The sequence below is a fragment of the Mustela erminea genome, chromosome 6 (assembly GCF_009829155.1).
Source record: "Mustela erminea isolate mMusErm1 chromosome 6, mMusErm1.Pri, whole genome shotgun sequence".
Lineage (NCBI taxonomy): Eukaryota > Metazoa > Chordata > Mammalia > Carnivora > Mustelidae > Mustela > Mustela erminea.
The window spans coordinates 114,423,321-114,442,735 of record NC_045619.1 but is presented as its reverse complement, the minus strand read 5'-3'; the positions used below and the strand labels follow the sequence as shown (position 1 = coordinate 114,442,735).

The following is a 19,415-nucleotide window of genomic DNA, read 5'->3' as shown; positions in this document are numbered from 1 at the left end:
CTTCCCACACCTACCAGCCAAATCAGTATGCAGTACGCTCCTTTCAGATTACAAGAGGACCAAAAGCAGTTTACATTCACATGTAGCAGACAACATACATGTACGATTTTGCTCCAGGCCCGTGTTAACTCTCCTACCCTCTATTCTAAGTTTGAAGCAATCTGAGTATCTGGTCATTCCACAGAACATCACATCGACACCGTTAAGCTTATTGAGCTGGATGAGACAGAAATGGCTAGCACACTGAGGCCCTGATAAGACAGACTGCGTCAGCGCCCAGTGTGGGAGATAAACCTTATTAAGAATCTGTTTCCATTTAAATCTCCCCATGAACGGGAAAAATGACTTGAGGCTCATAGAGCACTCTTTTTAAAAAGATAATAACCAAATAACATACAAAAAACAAGTAAAAAAGGCACAACTGGTCACCACTATCAGATGATAATAAAATGATAATTTTGAAACTTTCAAGTAAAGGAAAAGAATCAATCATTTACCCTGTTTTTCCTATACTAACTATACCACTGGTTAACCAAATAGTAGATGAAGGCAAAGTTCTCTATGACAACTAACAAATAATTATCAAATTAGAATACTGCCAACCCCTAATAAATTGATAAAGGGATTGATCATCAATGGCAGTTAATAATCCAACAAGAGACTAGACATTATGTGCCACCTGATGGAATACCACCACCTATGAAAGAATGCTGCCCCCTACGCCAACAAAAACAGCAATCTGAATCTGAAGTCTCTAGATTCAGGATAAATTTACTTTCCAAGGAAATACAAAGGACGGAGGCGTTAGTATCAAAGGAATGCAATCAGTAAAATATGGGAATTTCTACAGGACAAATAACCTGTTTTCCTCATAAACTAATTACAAGGGGAAAAAAATGAGAAAGAGAAATGGAGGGGACACAACTCTAGTATATGGATTATAATTGGGTCTTGATTCGGAGTTTATAAACATTGAAATTTTGTTTAGGAAACTTTTTTGTGTGTTTTAAAGAGTATGTATTTTAATATATATGCTGAAATACTTATGAATAAATGCATATGACATTTGGGATTGAGTCCAAATAATAGGGGAGAGGGGACACACAAGTGTGGTTATGGATGGAACAAAATTAGCCACGAGCCAATTAACTATTGAAATGGAGTGATAGGTACTTGGATCTTCATCATTTACTACATGCTTTTTTATATGATTAAACATTTCTATTACGAAGAATTTAAGATTATCCCTCTCCCCCACCCCCAACAAAAAGCCAAATCACCACTAGAATTCATGAATAGTCTTTCTTTAGTTTTCTTCAACTAGGTCTGAATGACCATTAAGGACCACTGAGTAAGTACTGAAAAACAAACACTTCTTACACAGGTTAATAAAACAATCGGGATCAGATGAACAGAACCATGCAGGAAGGCTACACTAAAGTAACAGGTGAGATTGAGGATTCACTTCTGGTTCTAATTTTTTAGCCTACATACTTAATACCCACTGTCCAAAGAGTATGCAATACATTAGGAAACAAAATATAAACGAATATAACATTTTAGTCACCACCTGCAAGACAAAGGCCACTCAGTCATATGAAATCAACCTAATACTTCACTAAATAAGTTTTAAGAAAGTTACTACATTTCAAAAAATTTTTCTTCTTTATTTAAACATAAAACACATTTACAGCATGCAGGTTAACTTAAAACTTAAAGATTATATGGCGTCTTCCCAAACCAATTATCTTTGAGTGTATCTTCAAGCACTGAAAATAAACCAACATATTCCACAGGTATATTCAGATTCTTTTCTGTCACCTTCTATCAAATTGAAAGTTATGAACAGTAGCTTGCTTAAATTAGACAAATAATTTAACTGATCACCATGAATAAATATTACTTTTATTTCATTGAGTTTCTCTTCTGAACCATTTATCAATACCATTCAGAGGAACGTTAATAGTCAAAAAAAAAAAAAAAAAAAAAAAAAGACACCGCAAATTGAAACAAGTGTCAATGTTCCAGATGATCAGAAATTTTATAAGAGTAAATGTTGTGTTTAATGACCTACCATAGCAAAAAGAGCAATTCACTGAAAAACTAATTTATGAAATTCTTTGTACACTTTGTGAAAGTCTGAAATTATAAATAGAAAAGAATCATTTCAGTATTTTAAAAAACCCTAACATTGTGAATTCTGAACCACATGCTAATTACAATTGTTTGTTACACAGCACCAATACCCGTGATACATCTTACAAGAACGAAACTACCATAATGTTCAGATAAAAGAGAAAAAAAATTCTGCTTCATTTAAGAATACTGCCAAAGAAGCAAGCTTTCTTTTGAAACAAAATAATGTCTATGTAAATGCAGCCCAACAGTTCTCCATTTAGAAAACTATCACCATAAATAGGCTATAGCACTTTCTTTCTTTTTTTTTTTAAAGTTAACTGTATTACTTCAATCTTGCTGCACACCAAGTTTTCATCTCAATTTCTGGAGTGTTTCTTTTGACCAATCTGAAAAGCAACACCATCATTTTGAAGGTTGCAGACTACAACAGCAAGGACTTTTGAGTGTTAAAAAAATAAATAAATAAATTTATCTTTTAAATCAAAACTATTATAAAAGTGGAAATTACAATAGTTAAATAGAAAAATAAGCCAATTATGATCTGAGTCTTCTGACTATGGCTCCAAATTTAATACAAATATCTGTGTATAAAACTTTTTCAAAAAGTTAATTCTGCCAGCCAGATCCCAATACAGAATTTTCCAACTTTCTCTATTGACTGAATCACCTTAAAATCATCATTATCTGCAAATTTCTGCTAATATAAGTATAGTCACCCCACACACAGATGAGGCAAATATTTAAATCTCCCTCCCTACTACATTTTGAACTTCTGAAAATAAACTTTTGACGTCGTTTGATAAGCTGAGGAAGAAGTGGCAAAAATGGATACACTTAGTACAAATTACCAAATTATGGGCTATAGCCAACAAAATTTCTTTGAGGATTATTAGTGACTTGCACTTTGCTATTTCTAGACTAACTAAATAAGAAATAAATTATAGTGTATGACTTAATGTAGCAGGTTAAAAATACCTCAGGGATTTCAGACCAAAATTCACCTCTAGATTTATAAGCTCACCATTAAGTTCTCCACAATTTTTCTCAATTTCCATTGGCTATAAATTTAGATCAACCAATACAGTAGTTAAGAATATAAATGCTGTTTAATCCTGTAGTATCTTACTTCATTTCATTATAAGAAGATGACAAATCAGTATCTAATTCTTACATTAATTAACAGGCTCACCAGAATGAAGCAGAGTGTTTTCATTCCATCCCGCCATGTTGATTATAGAACTGGGAAGAGAAATAGAATTCCTTCTCCAAATCCTCTTTCTTAAATGGAGATTTGCTTTTGATATTATAAAATATTTCTATTCAAGATAATTCAGCAACAGGCATTTCATGAAGACAATTAATTAGCCGTGCTCAGTCTCAAATGCCTTGTTACACAGTTTTAAGGTTTCAGTGCTCAAACAGTAGTTTTCAGAAGCAACTTCAGACACAGTACAAATAATTTTAACTCTGAAATCATTTCAAGGGATTTTAAAGTACAGTACTGACCTGATAGATTTTGTGGGCATGTAGTGTTTTAGGTGGTGAAATTAAAGACATTTAATCTAAATGTTCCATTTTCCCTAAAGTAAGGAAGACATTTTATTAAGAAAAGAAAAGTAAGAAGCAGTAGCAGCTAGGTAACTTAAACTGAGATTAAAAAACAAACACAAACAAACAAACAAACAAACAAGTACAAAAAGCACAATCCTATATGGTACAATTAGCTTGGCACAATGAAGACTAAATTTAAGACACAAAAGACAAACTGTGTAATAAATAGAACCACAGTTGTAAACTGTCATCTTTTCCCCTCCTAAGACGCCAAAATTGCACTCTAGTTGTGTTGGGAAGCAGCAGAGTTTACAAGAAGAGTGGGTAGGAAACGGCTGTACAGGCCAGGTATAATTTATACATTAAAAAAGGGTTATAATTCTACAATTCCCAGGGGGTAGAGGTTATAGTCACTGAATGACTCTGCCTGATATTATGTCCTCTTCATTCTTCAATTATTTTCAACACCTGAAAACAGATGCAAAAAAATTATTTATATAAATTAGTTTAAAATAATCACAAAAAGAATGAAACAAGTAAATAAAACATAACAATATATTTAAAAACATTTTAGCCAATAGCTTAGACCACTTGCCCCCAAATGATTTGATCATTTTTCTTTTTATTTAGCTTCTGCTTCAAAGAAGCTCTTTGTTTTTATCTCCCCAAGAGAGTTATGAGTGAGCATATGTAGGAATTACATTTAAAAAAAAAAAAAAAAAAAAAAAAGGGGCGCCTGGGTGGCTCAGCGGGTTAAAGCCTCTGCCTTCAGCCCAGGTCATGATCCCAGGGTCCTGGGATCGAGCCCCGCATCGGGCTCTCTGCTCAGTGCAGAGCCTGCTTCTCTCTCTCTCTCTCTCTGCCTGCCTCTCTGCCTACTTGTGTTCTCTGTCAAATCAATAAATAAAAAAAAAAATCTAAAAAAAAAAAAAAAAAAAAAAGATGGTTAATAAAATGGAAGTCAGTGGACGGTGTCAGTGACATTCTTAAGCCAAAAACCATGATGTTATATTCATGGTAGCTGTAAAAAAACCAAAAAAACAAACCACCAAGAAGTGTGGGTTGGAGAGAGGGATAGGTAAAAACAAGATAGATACAGTAGGAAAAGAAGCAGTGAAATAAACAACTCCAGCTGTTGTCACCTGGTGGCATTCTTGTATTAAGCCGCCCATTTACCTGTGTGTTTAGGAAAACTCAACTTGTTTTTTTTTTTTTAAAAAGATTTTATTTATTTATTTGACAGACAAGAGATCACAAGCAGGCAGAGAAGCAGGTAGACAGAGAGGAGGAAGCAGGCTCCCCGCTGAGCAGAGAGCCCAATGCGGGGCTCGATCCCATGACCCTGGGATCATGACCTGAGCCGAAGGCAGAGGCTTTAACCCACTGAGCCACCCAGGCACCCCAAAACTCAACTTGTTGACAGTATTACGGAAGAAAGACAAACAGACATGTAAAACTGGGTTCTAACAGAATCGGTATTAACACATTGCTGTCTTCCCCAGAAATAAACCCAGTGTTTTGAAATGTTTTGCTTAATAAGTAAAAATAATTTAAACATTTTTCTACATATTATTCAACTTTTCAACAATTTATCACTTATGAAGCTCATATACTCCGCAATCATGGTTTAAGACTGAATGATCCAAGGCTTTAAAAAATAAAAACCACTATCCTTCTGGACCAGCAATGAAACAATCCTGTAATCAACTATACTTCTATAATTACTACTTCAAGTCTTCAAACCCTAGTCTGGCTAGGTTAGCTATCCCCCTCATGTGCTAAACTGCTGTCATTACACTGGGATCAGCATTCTACTTTCTAGCTAAAACTTAAGTTATACGTAACAAAAGGCCCTGGTCTATCTAACCTCTCTGCAAACAAGATAGGAGTTCAAAGTTTACAAGTGAATTCTAATGTGAGGACAATACCCAAAAGGAATAAACTTTTATCTGTATCTCTATTTATGCTGTGAAAATCCCTTTGCCCACCTACACTTCCAGAAAAGGCAGCCTGCCTATTACCGAACAGCTGCTCTGTACTAGGTAACAGCATTTTAACTTGCATAATTCTCAAAAGTGACTTACATTTCACTAACAAGTCATTACTCAGTAAGTCATTACTCCAAACAGGGAAAAACAGAGGCCGTCTCTAATTGGCAGGAAAGCAATCTACTGTATGTCTACGGATGTGACACAACACATACTAATTTATTTGGTAGTCTTGTTAAAGATGCTTACGCCCCACCTCGTAAAGCTTTCATTATATAGGGAATAGAGAAATAAGGCTATCACATATAGAAACACACCCAGAGGAGGCATATGCTCAAGGTAACTGGCCTAGTCTCCTCAGTAAACCAATGTCATTAAAAAGGGGGGATTTTTCTAGATTAAAAGAGACTTCAGAGGTCTAACTGAATATAAACAGTGGTCATGGATTATACCGTGGTTTAGATAAACCTAAGGCCTTAGGCGGGAAAAAAACAATTAGAGAAATCTGAATATGGACTGGCATTAGATAGTATTAAAAATATTTTGTTCTATGCAATGTATTATGGTTATGGAAAAAGTGTTGTTTTATAGGTACATTAGTTTTAGACCATAGATACATAATTTATTTTCATGCTTAAGAAATTTAAAGGAGTAAAAAAAAAAAAAGTCAAGTACTATAAAAAGTAATATGCTGATGTTCATAAAAATAGGAAAGTTGGGATTTAAACTGTCACTTTTCTAAACAACAAAAAATTGGAGTTTCTGCTATATGATGGAATACCAGCAGCTTACTACCTAGTTGTGTTGTACAAGAAAATGTTCAGAACATATTACTAAGTTAAAAAAGCAGGTTACAAGGGCGTCTGGGTGGCTCAGTCGTTAAGCGTCTGCCTTCAGCTCAGGTCATGATCCCAGGGTCCTGGGACCGAGCCCCACATCAGGCTCCCTGCTCAGTGAGGAGACTGCTTCTCCTTCTCCCACTACCCCTGCTTGTGTTCCCTTTCTCATTGTGTCTCTCTCTCTGTCAAATAGATAAAATCCTTAAGAAAATAAATAAAAATTAAAAAAGCAGGCTACAAAGAAACATATGTACTAGGAGTAGTAGAAGAGTATTCATCAACAGTTTAAAATTAATTTTTAAAAGATCTTATTTATTTGTGAGAGAGAGAGCACAAGCAGGGGGAGCAGCAGGCAGAGGGAGAGGGAGAAGCAGGCTCCCCACCTGAGCCACCCAGGTGTCCCTTGAAATTAATTTAAATATTCTAATATGCAAAGAAAGCACCAGAAAGATACAATGTATTGGACAGTATCTTTGGATGATATATATATCCTACTTTGCAGATAGTCTTTATCCTCCTACAAGGAACAATCACTCATGTGATCAGAAACAGATTAAGACAAATCTGTTAGGAAAATCATTTGCAACAGATAAATGGAAAGGACAAAGAAGTAACTTAAAAAAAAAAAACCAATCCAAATTCTTATTTTTTTTTTTTTTTAAGATTTTATCTGACAGAGACAGAGATCACAAATAGGCAGAGAGGCAGGCAGAGAGAGCGAGGAAGCAGGATCCCTGCTGAGCAGAGGACCCTGAGATAGTGACCTGAGCCAAAGGCAGAGGCTTAACCCACTTAGCCACCCAGGCACCCCCGAAACAATCCGAGTTCTTAATAAATCAACAAGATGTTTATTTTGGACTATTAAAACAGAAGCTTAAAAACTATTAATATTCAGGGCACCTGGGTGGCTCTGTCGGTTAAGCTTCTGCCTTCGGTTCCAGCCATGATCCCACGGTTCTGGAATTGAGCCCCACATCGGGCTCCTTGCTCAGGGGGAGCCTGCTTCTCCCTCTCCTTCTGCCCCTTCCCACCACTCATGTGTGTCCGCTCTCTCTCCCGTTTCTCTCTCAAATAAATAAATAAAATCTTAAAAAAAAAACACAAAAAACTATTAATATTCCATGCTGGCGAAGATGCAACAAAATGGACAGTATCCTTGGCTAATATGCAATTTGACCTAATCTTTCTGGCGAGCCATGTATTAAAATGTATCAAGAGCCTAAAATGGTTCACACTTTCTTGGGATGCCTAGGTGGCTCAGTGGGTCTTGCCTTCAGTTCAGGTCTTGATTTCAGGGTCCTGGGATCAAACCTTCCATCGGGCTCTCTGCTCAGCAGGAGCCTGCTTCTCCCTCTCTCTCTGCCTGCCTCTCTGTCTACTTGTGATCTCTCTTGCTGTCAAATAAATAAAATCTTTAAAAAAAAAAAGTTCACACTTTCTTTTAATTCCACTTCTGGGAATCTTCTGAAAATAATCTAAAAGGTGAGGGGACACAAAAAGATATTTCACACTTGAAATTCTCCAAATAGAAATTTCCATATATGAAATTTGAAATGTGACACATTTGATAATATAGAAAAAAATCAACTTAATTAAATGTCCAATAAAAGGGAATAGTTATAAACCATGCTATATCCACTAGACAGAATGTAAGAGCTTTTAAAAACAATCCAGTATTACACATTAAAAAGAAAAAACCCCAACTAATACGAAAATCCAAAAAAAGTAATATTTTAATAATCAATGGCTGAACATTTCCATTTAGAGCTATAATTTAAAAGCCAGATTTAAACTACACACCTGTAGTAATGTGTAAAGATTACACTTGTTTGCCTCCTCCACCTCGAACTGCTACTGGCTGGCTGTTCTGAACAAATGCACCTCCTCCACGAATTGCACTTGGATGAGTTGGAGAAGCTGCTGGATGTTGCCCGGGACGAATAGGCTTAGCTAATATGAAAAAGAAGAACTGACTTTAGAATAAATCTTAACACATGACTGTAGTGACAGTTTAGGTCTCTCCTTTTCATTCACAATTCCCAAATGTGGTTTTTCTTTGCTATTCTGGTTCCTCAGAAAATTTTCTTTTTGGTTATGACCTTTTCACCGGGACCTATATAATCCCAGCCTCTTAAAAACCTTATTCCTCTATGAATGATTACTCTAAAGCATGTAATATTATTACTGACAACTTATTTTCTTGCAAGTCTCTCTTTGCTTTAGGAATGCTCTCTATATAGTTTCACCACTTCTGACCATTCCTGGATGTCCATCTAGTTCTCATTTATTTTCTTGTCCTGTGAATGTAGCTATCCCTCAATCTGCTCTTTATGCCCAACAATGCCACTCTTTGGTAAATTAGAAATACAAATACCTCCATGACAACACATAATCAATCAATCAGATTATGATTTCAAGTAAATAAAAACATTCAAACCAAGCAAAGTTTAAAAGGTTTTAATGTGTTCTACTAACCAATTTGTGCAGAATGTCCTCTTCTGGCCATATTCTTTGACCTGACTGCTTCCTTTATACGATCTACTTCTTGCTGATAGCGTTTGCGATCACGAGATGCATTTTCTTTGGCTTCTTTCAGTGCTGACTCCAAAGCTTTCACTCTTTCGGCTGTAGCTCTAAGTCGCTTTTCCAACTTAGGAAGTTCACAGCGAAGATCTGCATTATCACGTACCAACTACAAGTACATAAAGAAAATAAGTAGTTTAGCTTTAACAAGATGATTTGAGAAAATACAAACATTTCATAATTTCTCTTTAGAAAAAAAAAGTAAGGGCGCCTGGGTGGCTCAGTGGGTTAAGCCGCTGCCTTCAGCTCAGGTCATGATCTCAGGGTCCTGGGATCGAGTCCCGCATTGGGCTCTGTGCTCAGCAGGGAGCCTGCTTCCTCCTCTCTCTCTCTGCCTGCCTCTGCCTACTTGTGATCTCTCTCTGTAGAATAAATAAATAAAATCTTAAAAAAAAAAAAAAAAAAAAGTAAAAATGGGGCGCCTGGGTGGCTCAGTGGGTTAAAGCCTCTGCCTTCGGCTCAGGTCATGATCCCAGGGTCCTGGGATCGAGCTCCATGTGGGGCTCTCTGCTCTGTGGGGAGCCTGCTAACTCCTCTCTCTCTGCCTGCCTCTCTGCCTACTTGTGATCTCTGTCTGTCAAATAAATAAATAAAATCTTTAAAAAAAAAAAAAAAAAAGTAAAACTACATTTTATATTAACATTTTCCATTTAGCCAATTTAACTTAGGCAGCAACACACAAAGAATACATACATCCATGCATATAATCTATATATGTATTTCTCACAGATATAATTTCACTCAATTTTGGGGGGCGCAAGGGGAAATTATTTTGTCTCCTCACTAGGCAATGACCATAAGGTATAACAGTGTTAGGTCTCTTTAATAAGGTACTAATCTGGTAAATATCATTTTAAGCGTTAAAGTAAGTGTGGAAAGCAAAACCGCTAAAAATTCCCTTTACTCTAGTACAAACATCACACTTATATGAACAAAGATGTGCAATTCCGTATGCTAAAAAACTTTAAAAATAATTAAATCACATAAGCCACAAAAAAGCAAAACAACAAAAACAAAGACCCACACAATAAGCACAATTTTTTAAAAAAATGAACTGCCTCATTATTTCATATAGTTCACACTCTGGGGCATTAAATGACAGACAAAAATTACTGTATTTTAACTGCAAAGTCCTATTTACTCAATATTTAAAAATTATCATGAATAAGTACGAAAAACTGACATGCCTGAAATCCTAGAAAATAAATACCCATTTTCATTGGCCTCTTGATAATAGGGTTGTTAAAAACATTAACTTCCCTAAAAATTGCTAGTGATTTATTTATATAATTGTTAGATAAAGCAATAGAATAGCTCAGGGCATGAAAATTCCTTAGACCTCGGAAATACTCAAACACTTGCCATTCCTCAATTTTTTTCTTATAATTTTGCAGTTACCTATAAAATAGATTCTTTGTTACCTGTTTGTGCACTTTAGTGAGTTGTTCAAGGTTATTTTCAAGAAAGGAGATCTTTTGCTTTTGAGCAGCACTGCCTCCAGTGTCATCAGAATCGATCTCGGCACTCTAAGAAAAGAAGGTCAATGAATACTATGAAAACATTGAAAGTTAAAAAATTCTAACCTCAACTATACAAAAATTGTTATGACAACGTAAAATTACTCACTTACAGATATAAATAATTAGACATAGTAAGCACCACTTATATAAATACCCACCTCAGTATTATCTTATTACCTTTTTAACTCTGGTGGCGAGGTCCTGAACAAAGAGTTTCCGCAGGTTGTGTAAAGTCTGAAGTTCTTTTGCCTTGAATTAAGAACAGCAATGTTTTTGGAATTTGGTCTTTAAATATTTAGTATAACCAAGGGGAAACCCATTAAACATCCCACCATCTTATTTATTTTCGAGCTTTTCTTACCACTGTCTCTTCCAAACCCTTCAAATCTTGTCTTGCTTGTTCTCGTCTATCTTGCATGACTCTAAACAGCAGAATATACATATTTTCAACTCTGATTCCATGAAGTTAGTTTTATTTTCAAATAAATTTTACATGCCTTACAATCTCCTTCTAAATCTATAGTTTATTAGACAAAAAACTTACTACTACAGCAGTGTAGAGATGAAATAAAATGTAGCAGAATTCAAAGAATTAGGAAGGAATGGTTCTTATATTTTAGAATATACCACACAGAACACACTAACTACTATTTATCCAAAATAATTCTGCTTAAACTTGGAATTATAAATTATTGAAGACTAAAACATTTTATGTATTTCATATTAAAATTATTCTAAACAGAACTATGGTTGAGATTTGGCAGTTTGTATAACACCAACTCTGAAAGCTGGTCCTGACATGTGACCGTACTAATAAGAGCAGTTCCATTTGTAAATCATCTGTCATAAATTCAAGAAGTGAGAAGTTATAGTCATGAGTTTTCTACCTGCTGAGATTCTAGAAAACTGAGTACTAAGTATACTCTCAGTACACCAGGTAAAAGAAATGAGGAACACTTCTTTTTAAATTTCACAGAAGGCTTTTGTGGCAGATTCTGAAATCTTCTAAATGATTTAATGATATTTAAGATATATTTTTATAATGAAATCCTGACAGAAGTCTGGGCCTGCCATCAGTGAAGAATATAGGACCTTGCAAATTTTAAGGTATATATTAAAATTCAGAAGGTTTAAGAAAAATATCCTTTAGCTGATAAAAACTTAAAAATGTGTCCACTGGGTACATCCAAGAGCAATGCCTGCAGTCCTCTAATTTATTTTTGATTTTTTTTTTTTTTTTAAGATTTTATTTACTTATTTGAGAGAGAGAGACAGTGAGAGAAGAGAGAAAGCACTTGAGAGCAAGTAGCAGACTCCTGGCTGAGCAGAGGGAGCCTGACACAGGGCTCAAGCACAGTCACGACCTAAGATGAAAGCAGATATTTAACTGACTGAACCAATCACATGCCCCCAGTTGTTAGTTTTGAAATTTGAATTAAAACATTTACTCACGTAAGTTCATGTAGTTTTCTGCTCTTTTCCTGATCTGTAGCTTTCAACTTCTCATGCTCTACTCTTAGACGTTCCTGCTCTAACATCATTTTCTGGTTTTGGCTGACAAAAGGAAAAACGTAACACAATATCAATATCAAAAAAACTATCAATTTTCTGAGTGGCACCATTAAAATTCTTTCAAATTCTTAAATTCCATCCTTTCTCTACTAAAATACTCAAGACCACCTGTAATCCTGTCCCCCACAGGGGAAGGAAGAGGACCTGGCTACTTTTAGTCATGAAATATTTCTCATATTTTGGTTTGAAGCCATGAATCTCATTCTGTATTTATCATTAAGGCATTAACATTAAGACCTACATATCAAAATTTGTCATCATTTTTTGTTACTCTCCTCTGGTTCCTACTCAAATCATGATTTAGTTGCAGACCTCCAATTTTTATAAATTCTAGGCTATGTATACATACAGCCATGGAAACACAGAAAATGAAAAAACCAAAAATACAATTATTTTTTTTAAAGTTCTTGAATTAAAATAAAAACTTAAAAAAAAAAAACCCAACCTTCTAAAACCACATTTCCAAAAATTTTTCTCTGTTAGCGAATTTTTAAAAAGGAAGTTGATTTTTAAAATCCTTTTTTCTTTTTTAAGATTTTATTTATTTGAGAGAGGGAGAATGAGAGGGAGAAACAGAATCCCCAGTGAGCAGGGAGCCTTGACATGGGGCTCAATCCCATAACCCTGAGATCATGACGGGAGTCAAACTGAGCCACCCAGGTACCCAATTTTCTAAAAATTTCACCTGGAACTTAGAAGTTATGCTCTTAACTGAAAAGATTCTTTACGTGCAAGGCAAAATGAAAATTTTCAATGAAAAGTGGAGACTTCTGAAAAGATAGTATTTCCTCTTGCTAAACAGTCAATCTTTTTGAGTTAGCTTCTAATATCTCAGAGGGAAGAAAAGTATACTTACTCTTGAAGATCAGTGATGAGTTTTTCTTTTGCCTCAACTTCATCTCTCAAACTACTAATCTGTTTTTGATGTGTTTCTCTGTGGCTTTGGATCTGCTGTTCAACCGCTTGCTGAAGTTATTGGGAGAAAAGGATTTAAATCAGATTAATCAAGATTAAGAATAAGAACAATGGATTAAAGTCATTAGAATCCAACGTTACAGCAAACTTGCCTTAACTTCATTTGCAGTCTGAACCTTATTTAAGTGCTCCTTTTCCATCTCATGTACTTTCTCTGTTTGGGTAGAGAGAAAATAGGGAAGAAATAAGCCTTAAAGTCCTTCCTATAAACCAAGGAGTCAAAGGTTTTATGAAGGATCTGTTGCTTGGCAGTACTTGATTTTAAATTATCTAAATGCTCCATAGTATATCTTGCTCTCCGGCCTCAGAACATGTTTACTAATAATATAGTTATAGCCTTTATGTTGATATTTTAGCTTATTTTCTTTGCCTAATCCTGGAACAGATGGGTTAGGGCATGGTAGGGGCTAAGATAGCTTTCTCTATCCCCCTACGTTAAGATTTATACACCGCCCTCACCCCCCACCACACACACCCCTCATAACTTTGTGGGAAATTCCTAGATTGGCCACTTCCATATTCAAACACAATTTTAAAAATAGGTTTCAAAACCATTTTAAAATATATTATTTCTGTTCTAAGTTATCCATATTCCCACTACTTTCAGTGTAAATTTAATTTACTACAATTATACTAAAGAAAGAACCAATATACGTAGAACTCATAAAAAAAATCAAAAGTTAATACCTTGTGCTCGAAGCTGGACTAGTTCTTCACTGAGGGAATCAACTGATTCCTCTAGCTGTCTTTTCTTTTGCTCCACATTTTGAAGGTATTCAGTCAATGATTTGATTTTGGCTTCATGCTTTTGGGAAAAATGTACTGATATGAAGTGCCAAAAAATAAAAATCTCATGTACATTTTTCTTAGGGATAATCTGAACTTAGCAGGTTTTCTCTGTATATCTAAACATGTAATATTACAATGATAATTTAATTAAGGAAACGGTCCCCTGTATAGCTTACAACACTTGCAAACTACGGTACTGAAAGCAGAAATAGGCAATATCCTTACTAGTCTCTCCATCTAACATTACTCTTTTCCCCTACTTCTACAACTCCTATCTTGGGTGAATGGCCTCATCCATTCAGTTGCCAAAGCCAGAAAAATGGTTCTGTAGTTGTCTACCCCAGAATTCTTCTAGATTTTTCAAAAGCCAAATCAGTCACATTTTCTAGCAAATTTCTATATATAACATATACATGTCACTAAATATAACGCAGTTAAATTCACTCATATACTGCAGTGAACGAGGGAAGAACTAATTGACCTTTTTACTGTTATCCAAAATAACCCACAGAAGGTCATTTTCCTTAAAATTTTTATAATCAATAAAATGTATATATGGCTGTTCAAAGTGAAGAAACTTTGTTCTGTTATACATACTTGAGAGATACGAAGCTGGCATGCTGCTAATTCCTTTTCATTTTCTTCCATTTTTTTGTTGCTCTCAGTTTGTGTGCTTTCTAACTGTTTGCAGCGTTTTACCATTGTTTTTACTTCTGACTTCATTTTGCTAATGTAGAGCCTTGCAACAGTGAACTCTTCATCTATCATGCCAGTTCCTTCAGGCTGCTGTAAGAAAAAAATAAAATAAAAAATTAAAACCAAAAGTGTCCAGTTTGTGGTGACCTAATTAGACTCTAAAATCTTTTAACAAAATAAGTATTACCCAATATTCATTAAAAAGTATGGAGTTTTTCTTTCATTAAATATTGTTCTTAATAAAGGATAAGTAAACTTAGCTTAATTTTTACCTTTCTTGTTTTCTAAAACTTAATGTTAATACATGCTTACAAGGGAAAACAACAAATGCAACCTAAAAACAAACTGAAGACACTGCCTCTTTCAATTTTTAGATTTCCTCTTCACTGATAATCATATGTAAGCCCAGTATAAAACTTAGTAATGATGTTTAGGGGCAGAGAAAGGATGACTTTTAAGTTCAATAAAGAAGAACCGTGGTGACTGTATATTCCCTAAGTTTCATTAAAAATTCCAGTACAGTATTCAATGTCAAAATTAAGTGGAGCTTGAGAAGAAATAAGACTGCCTTTGTTTGTAGAAGACAGGATTGTTTAAAAAACAACAACATCTAGAAATAGTAAGCCATTATAGTTAATATTGCAGAATACAAGATTAACTTAAGAAAAGTCACATTCTTATATCAGCAATGAAGAAGGGAATGTGAAATTTAAAAAACAGTGGGGGTGCTTGGGTGGCTCTGTGGGTTAAGTTGCTGCCTTCGGTTCAGGTCATTATCTCAGGGTCCTGAGATCGAGTCCCGCATCGGGCTCTCTGCTCGGCAGGGAGCCTGCTTCCCTCTCTCTTTCTCTCTGCCTACTTGTGATCTCTCTGTCAAATAAATAAATAAAATCTTAAAAAAAAAAAAAAGTGGCACAGACATTAGAATGAAAAGAAAAAAGTAATACTTAGTCATAAATGTAATATAGCAAATATAAAATCAATATGACAAATCAATGAAGAACTAAACAAAATGGGAAATATTCCATATTCATCCATAGAAAGACTCAATATTAAGATGTCAGTTCTTCCCAACTTGATCTACGGATTTAACATAATTGTAATAACAATCCCTGCAAGTTTATCAACAGACACTAACTAAAGTTTAAACGGAAAGGCAAAAAACCTGAATAGCCAAACACTACTAAAGAACAAAGTCAGAGGATTGATACTACTCAACTTCAAGATTTATTTTAAAGCTAGAGTAATCAAGATGGTGTGGAACTGGCAAAAGAACAGATGGTAACTGGAACAGAACAGAGCCCAGGAACAGACACACACAAATACAGTCATTCCATCTCTGACAAAGGGGCAAAGGCAATTCAGTGGACAAAGGACAGTTTTTTCAATGAGCTGTCACAGAAAAACTATCAATCCAGATGTAAATAACAAAGCTTGACAGACCTTATACCTTACAGAAAAAAGAAAACTCCAAATGGATCACAGACCTAAATGTAAATTATATAAAACCAAAAATCTCCAAAACAGGAGAAAATCTAGGTGACCTTAGGTTTGGACATGAGTTTTAGATACAATGCCAAAAACTCAACCCTGAAAGAAAGAATTTGTAAGCTAAACTTTATTAAAATTAAAAACTTCTGCTCTGTAAAAGACACTGTTAAGAGAATGAAAAGATAAGCCACAGACTGGAAGGAATATGTGCAAAACGCTTACCTGTAAAGGACTGCTACCCAAAACATACAGAGATCTCTTTAAAACTCAACATAAGAAAACAAACAATCCCACTGCAAATTAAAACAGTAAGATAATACTATACATATACATCTCAAACCAAAAAACTGATGACCTCAAATACTTGTCAGCATGTGAAGTAACAAGAGCGCTCATTCGCTGCTGACAGGAATACAAAATGCTACAGCCACTTTGGGGGTTTCTTATAAAGCCAACTCTTAACGTATGTTCTAGCAATTATGCTCCTAGGTATTTTTACCCAACTGAATTGAAAATTTGCATACGAATGTTTATAGCAGCTTTTTGTGTAATGGCCAAAGACCTCAAGTAACCAAGATGGCCCTTTATAGAGGAATGGATAAACTGGTATATCCACACAGCGGAGTATCTGGTGATAAAAGAAATGAGCTATCAAGCCATGAAATAACTTAACTGCATGTTGCTAAGAAAAGCCAGTTGAAAAATGAAAAATACTGTATGATTCCAACTATATGGTATTTTGAAAAAGGCAAAACTATACCAGAAAAGATTACACTGGCTGTTGTTCAGGGGAGAGAGGTTAATAGGGCAAAAAGCACAAGGGATTTGTAAAGGAGGTGAAAACTGTTCTCTCTCTATATATATATGTATATTTTTAACATGCATCTGTTAAAATCCATTAAGTGTACGACACAAAGAGTGAATCATGATGTAAAAACCACAAAGTTAATAAAGCAAAAGCAATGCTTAATGATGATGTTAAGAGGAAAAGAATTACATACAAATGACAAAAATACTGAGAATTCTTTTTTCTGTCTTTTTTTTTTTTTTCAAAGAACCTATTTGCGAGGCTGACTTAGATCAAAATGCTATAATGGTATAGTGAAAAAAAACAGTCTAGGGAGTCAAGGAACCTGTATTTTATCAATGGCGCTGCCACCGAAAAGAAACAATTCCTTCTCTTTTCTCTCTATTTACCACTTTTTCACTTAAATTAAGACTTAGTTGAACATAAAATGGAAAGACTTTTCTAAAAAGAAGCTGCGGGCGCATCAGTGGTTCAGAAAGCTAAACATCTGCGTTTGGTTGAGGTCATATCCCTGGGTTCTGGGATTGAGCCCCATCTCAGGCTCCTGGCTCAGCAGGGAGCCTTGCTTCTCCCTTTCACCCTGCACATTCTCTCTGTCCCTCAAATGAAATAAAATCTTAATAAATAAATAAATAAATAAATGAAAAGAAGACGCAAATCTAGAACAAATTTTGAACACCTATCTCATGTTTAATGGTATGAAGTAAATTTCTTTTTCATCCCCGAAGAGTCCCACATAGCTCTATCATATTAGTTCGCCCTCAATGTTCAGATGGAACATTCTGGAGGGAAGAAAGAGTAAGTCAAGTCACCCAGTATTTAACATTTTTCTTTTGTCTCAATGGCATGAGCCAACATTAAAAAATGATTAGGAGACGAATCCTTGTCTCCATCAACACACAGCAGAATAACAATTAACAGAAGGAATGTGTACTCCATATTGGAAACTTTTATTTCATTTTCAAATCTTGTTAAACTGGGGATCTTATTCTTAGTAGGCTGTCACAATAAACCCTAGTGTAAGTTTGTTCTTTATTACATAATTAAGCTTTAATCAAGAAGAAAAAGTCCAAACAAATACCTACTGCAACATACAAATCTTTCATATTATATACATGTGTTTGCAGTTAAGAGTTTTAGTTTGCTTTTTTTGGTCTAAGTTTTAAAATTTACCAGGTCACTAATCTTTTCTTCTTATCACATGCCCAGTGCTAACATAACCAATGTTAGCATCTTAAAAAAGATTAGAAAGAATAAAAGACATATAAGTACTGCAACATTTTGATTACTAGTAACTCTGAAGTTCAGGTAGTATTCTCTCTACTGTTACATGTCTGAAATTTTTCAGAGCAGAACTTTAAAATTAGTAGTGCTCATCTTTTTTTATCTTTTCAAACATTTAAAAGCAACCACAGGCCAATTCATTTATGAGTTAACTCCCTGAGCTAATCTTCACTGTTGCCCCAGTTACATACTTTCATGTACAGTAATTTATTAACATGATCTCTAAATGTAAAATCTTTACATAGTAGAGAAAAGAACCAAACAGGGATCCAAATAAATGATACTGCTTTTGAGCATCTCATGAATTCTCTTCCTCTTTCCTCACCTATTTAAAATGAAATTAATAGCTACATCTACTACACATTGTTGTTTTGAATGAGATAATGGGTATGAAAAGAACTTTGTAAAAGTTAAGTAGTAAACAGAAGTATGAGTTCTCTACTGATAATCATACTTAGTATTTGGTTAGTATACTTACCTTTACGTCATTATTTCCTACAGCAATTCCGATTTCTGCAAGGTCTTTTAGTAAAGATGCCATCATCTCAGCAGCTCGTTTCTTCTGGTGGTTGGTCATTTCCTTAAGTTTCTGAAGTTCAGCATCTATACTTGCTAAGGTTGCCTAACAGAACCCAAAACAAAAGGCACAGTTAAACCTAGTAAGTGAAAGATTACTTCATATAGACAGGTATTTCAGTTCACCCAGGACTCACAAAAGCATTATTTTCTATTTTCAGTTTTTTGAACTAACTGATCTACTGAGTTCTGGGATAGCTCCCAATTTAAACTTAGAAAATATTTTAGACCTAGCAGACTCTGTAAAGTAGCCAGATTATGCTCTTTGAAAACCAGATAGGTTGTATCATTTCACTATATATATTTTTAAAGATTTTATTTATTTAGTTGAGAAGGAAAGAGCAGGAGAACACAGGCAGGGGGAGCGGCAGAAGCAGAGGGAGGAACCCAACATGGGTCTCCATCCCAGAGCTAAAGGCAGTTGCCCAACCAACCGAGCCACCCAAGCATCCCCCCATTTCACTAATTTTTGAGACTGGGTTATGTTTTCTACCTAGAAGTGAGAAACTTCCAAAATAATTAGATTGAATTTTCTTTTATTACCATAGTATATGTCTTATCTTTGGAAACAGAGTCTGAGCAAAATAATTTAAGAATAGAACTG

General features: G+C 34.9%; 1 protein-coding gene across 1 annotated transcript in view; it reads right to left on the bottom strand.

Annotated features, from left to right (window-relative positions):
• Nucleotides 1–1,646: 1,646 nt before the first annotated feature.
• KIF5B (kinesin family member 5B) overlaps nucleotides 1,647–19,415 on the bottom strand; it is a 47,409-nt gene continuing 29,640 nt past the window's right edge. The window contains exons 15-26 of the mRNA XM_032349343.1: nucleotides 18,714–18,857; nucleotides 14,554–14,742; nucleotides 13,855–13,972; nucleotides 13,260–13,321; nucleotides 13,049–13,158; nucleotides 12,073–12,174; nucleotides 10,982–11,042; nucleotides 10,798–10,869; nucleotides 10,522–10,626; nucleotides 8,993–9,209; nucleotides 8,318–8,467; nucleotides 1,647–4,158 (exon numbers count right to left, since the gene is read on the bottom strand). Coding sequence (XP_032205234.1) covers nucleotides 8,337–8,467; nucleotides 8,993–9,209; nucleotides 10,522–10,626; nucleotides 10,798–10,869; nucleotides 10,982–11,042; nucleotides 12,073–12,174; nucleotides 13,049–13,158; nucleotides 13,260–13,321; nucleotides 13,855–13,972; nucleotides 14,554–14,742; nucleotides 18,714–18,857 — 1,311 coding nt within the window. The 3' untranslated portion in view covers nucleotides 1,647–4,158; nucleotides 8,318–8,336. The remainder of the gene's footprint in view (nucleotides 4,159–8,317; nucleotides 8,468–8,992; nucleotides 9,210–10,521; nucleotides 10,627–10,797; nucleotides 10,870–10,981; nucleotides 11,043–12,072; nucleotides 12,175–13,048; nucleotides 13,159–13,259; nucleotides 13,322–13,854; nucleotides 13,973–14,553; nucleotides 14,743–18,713; nucleotides 18,858–19,415) is intronic.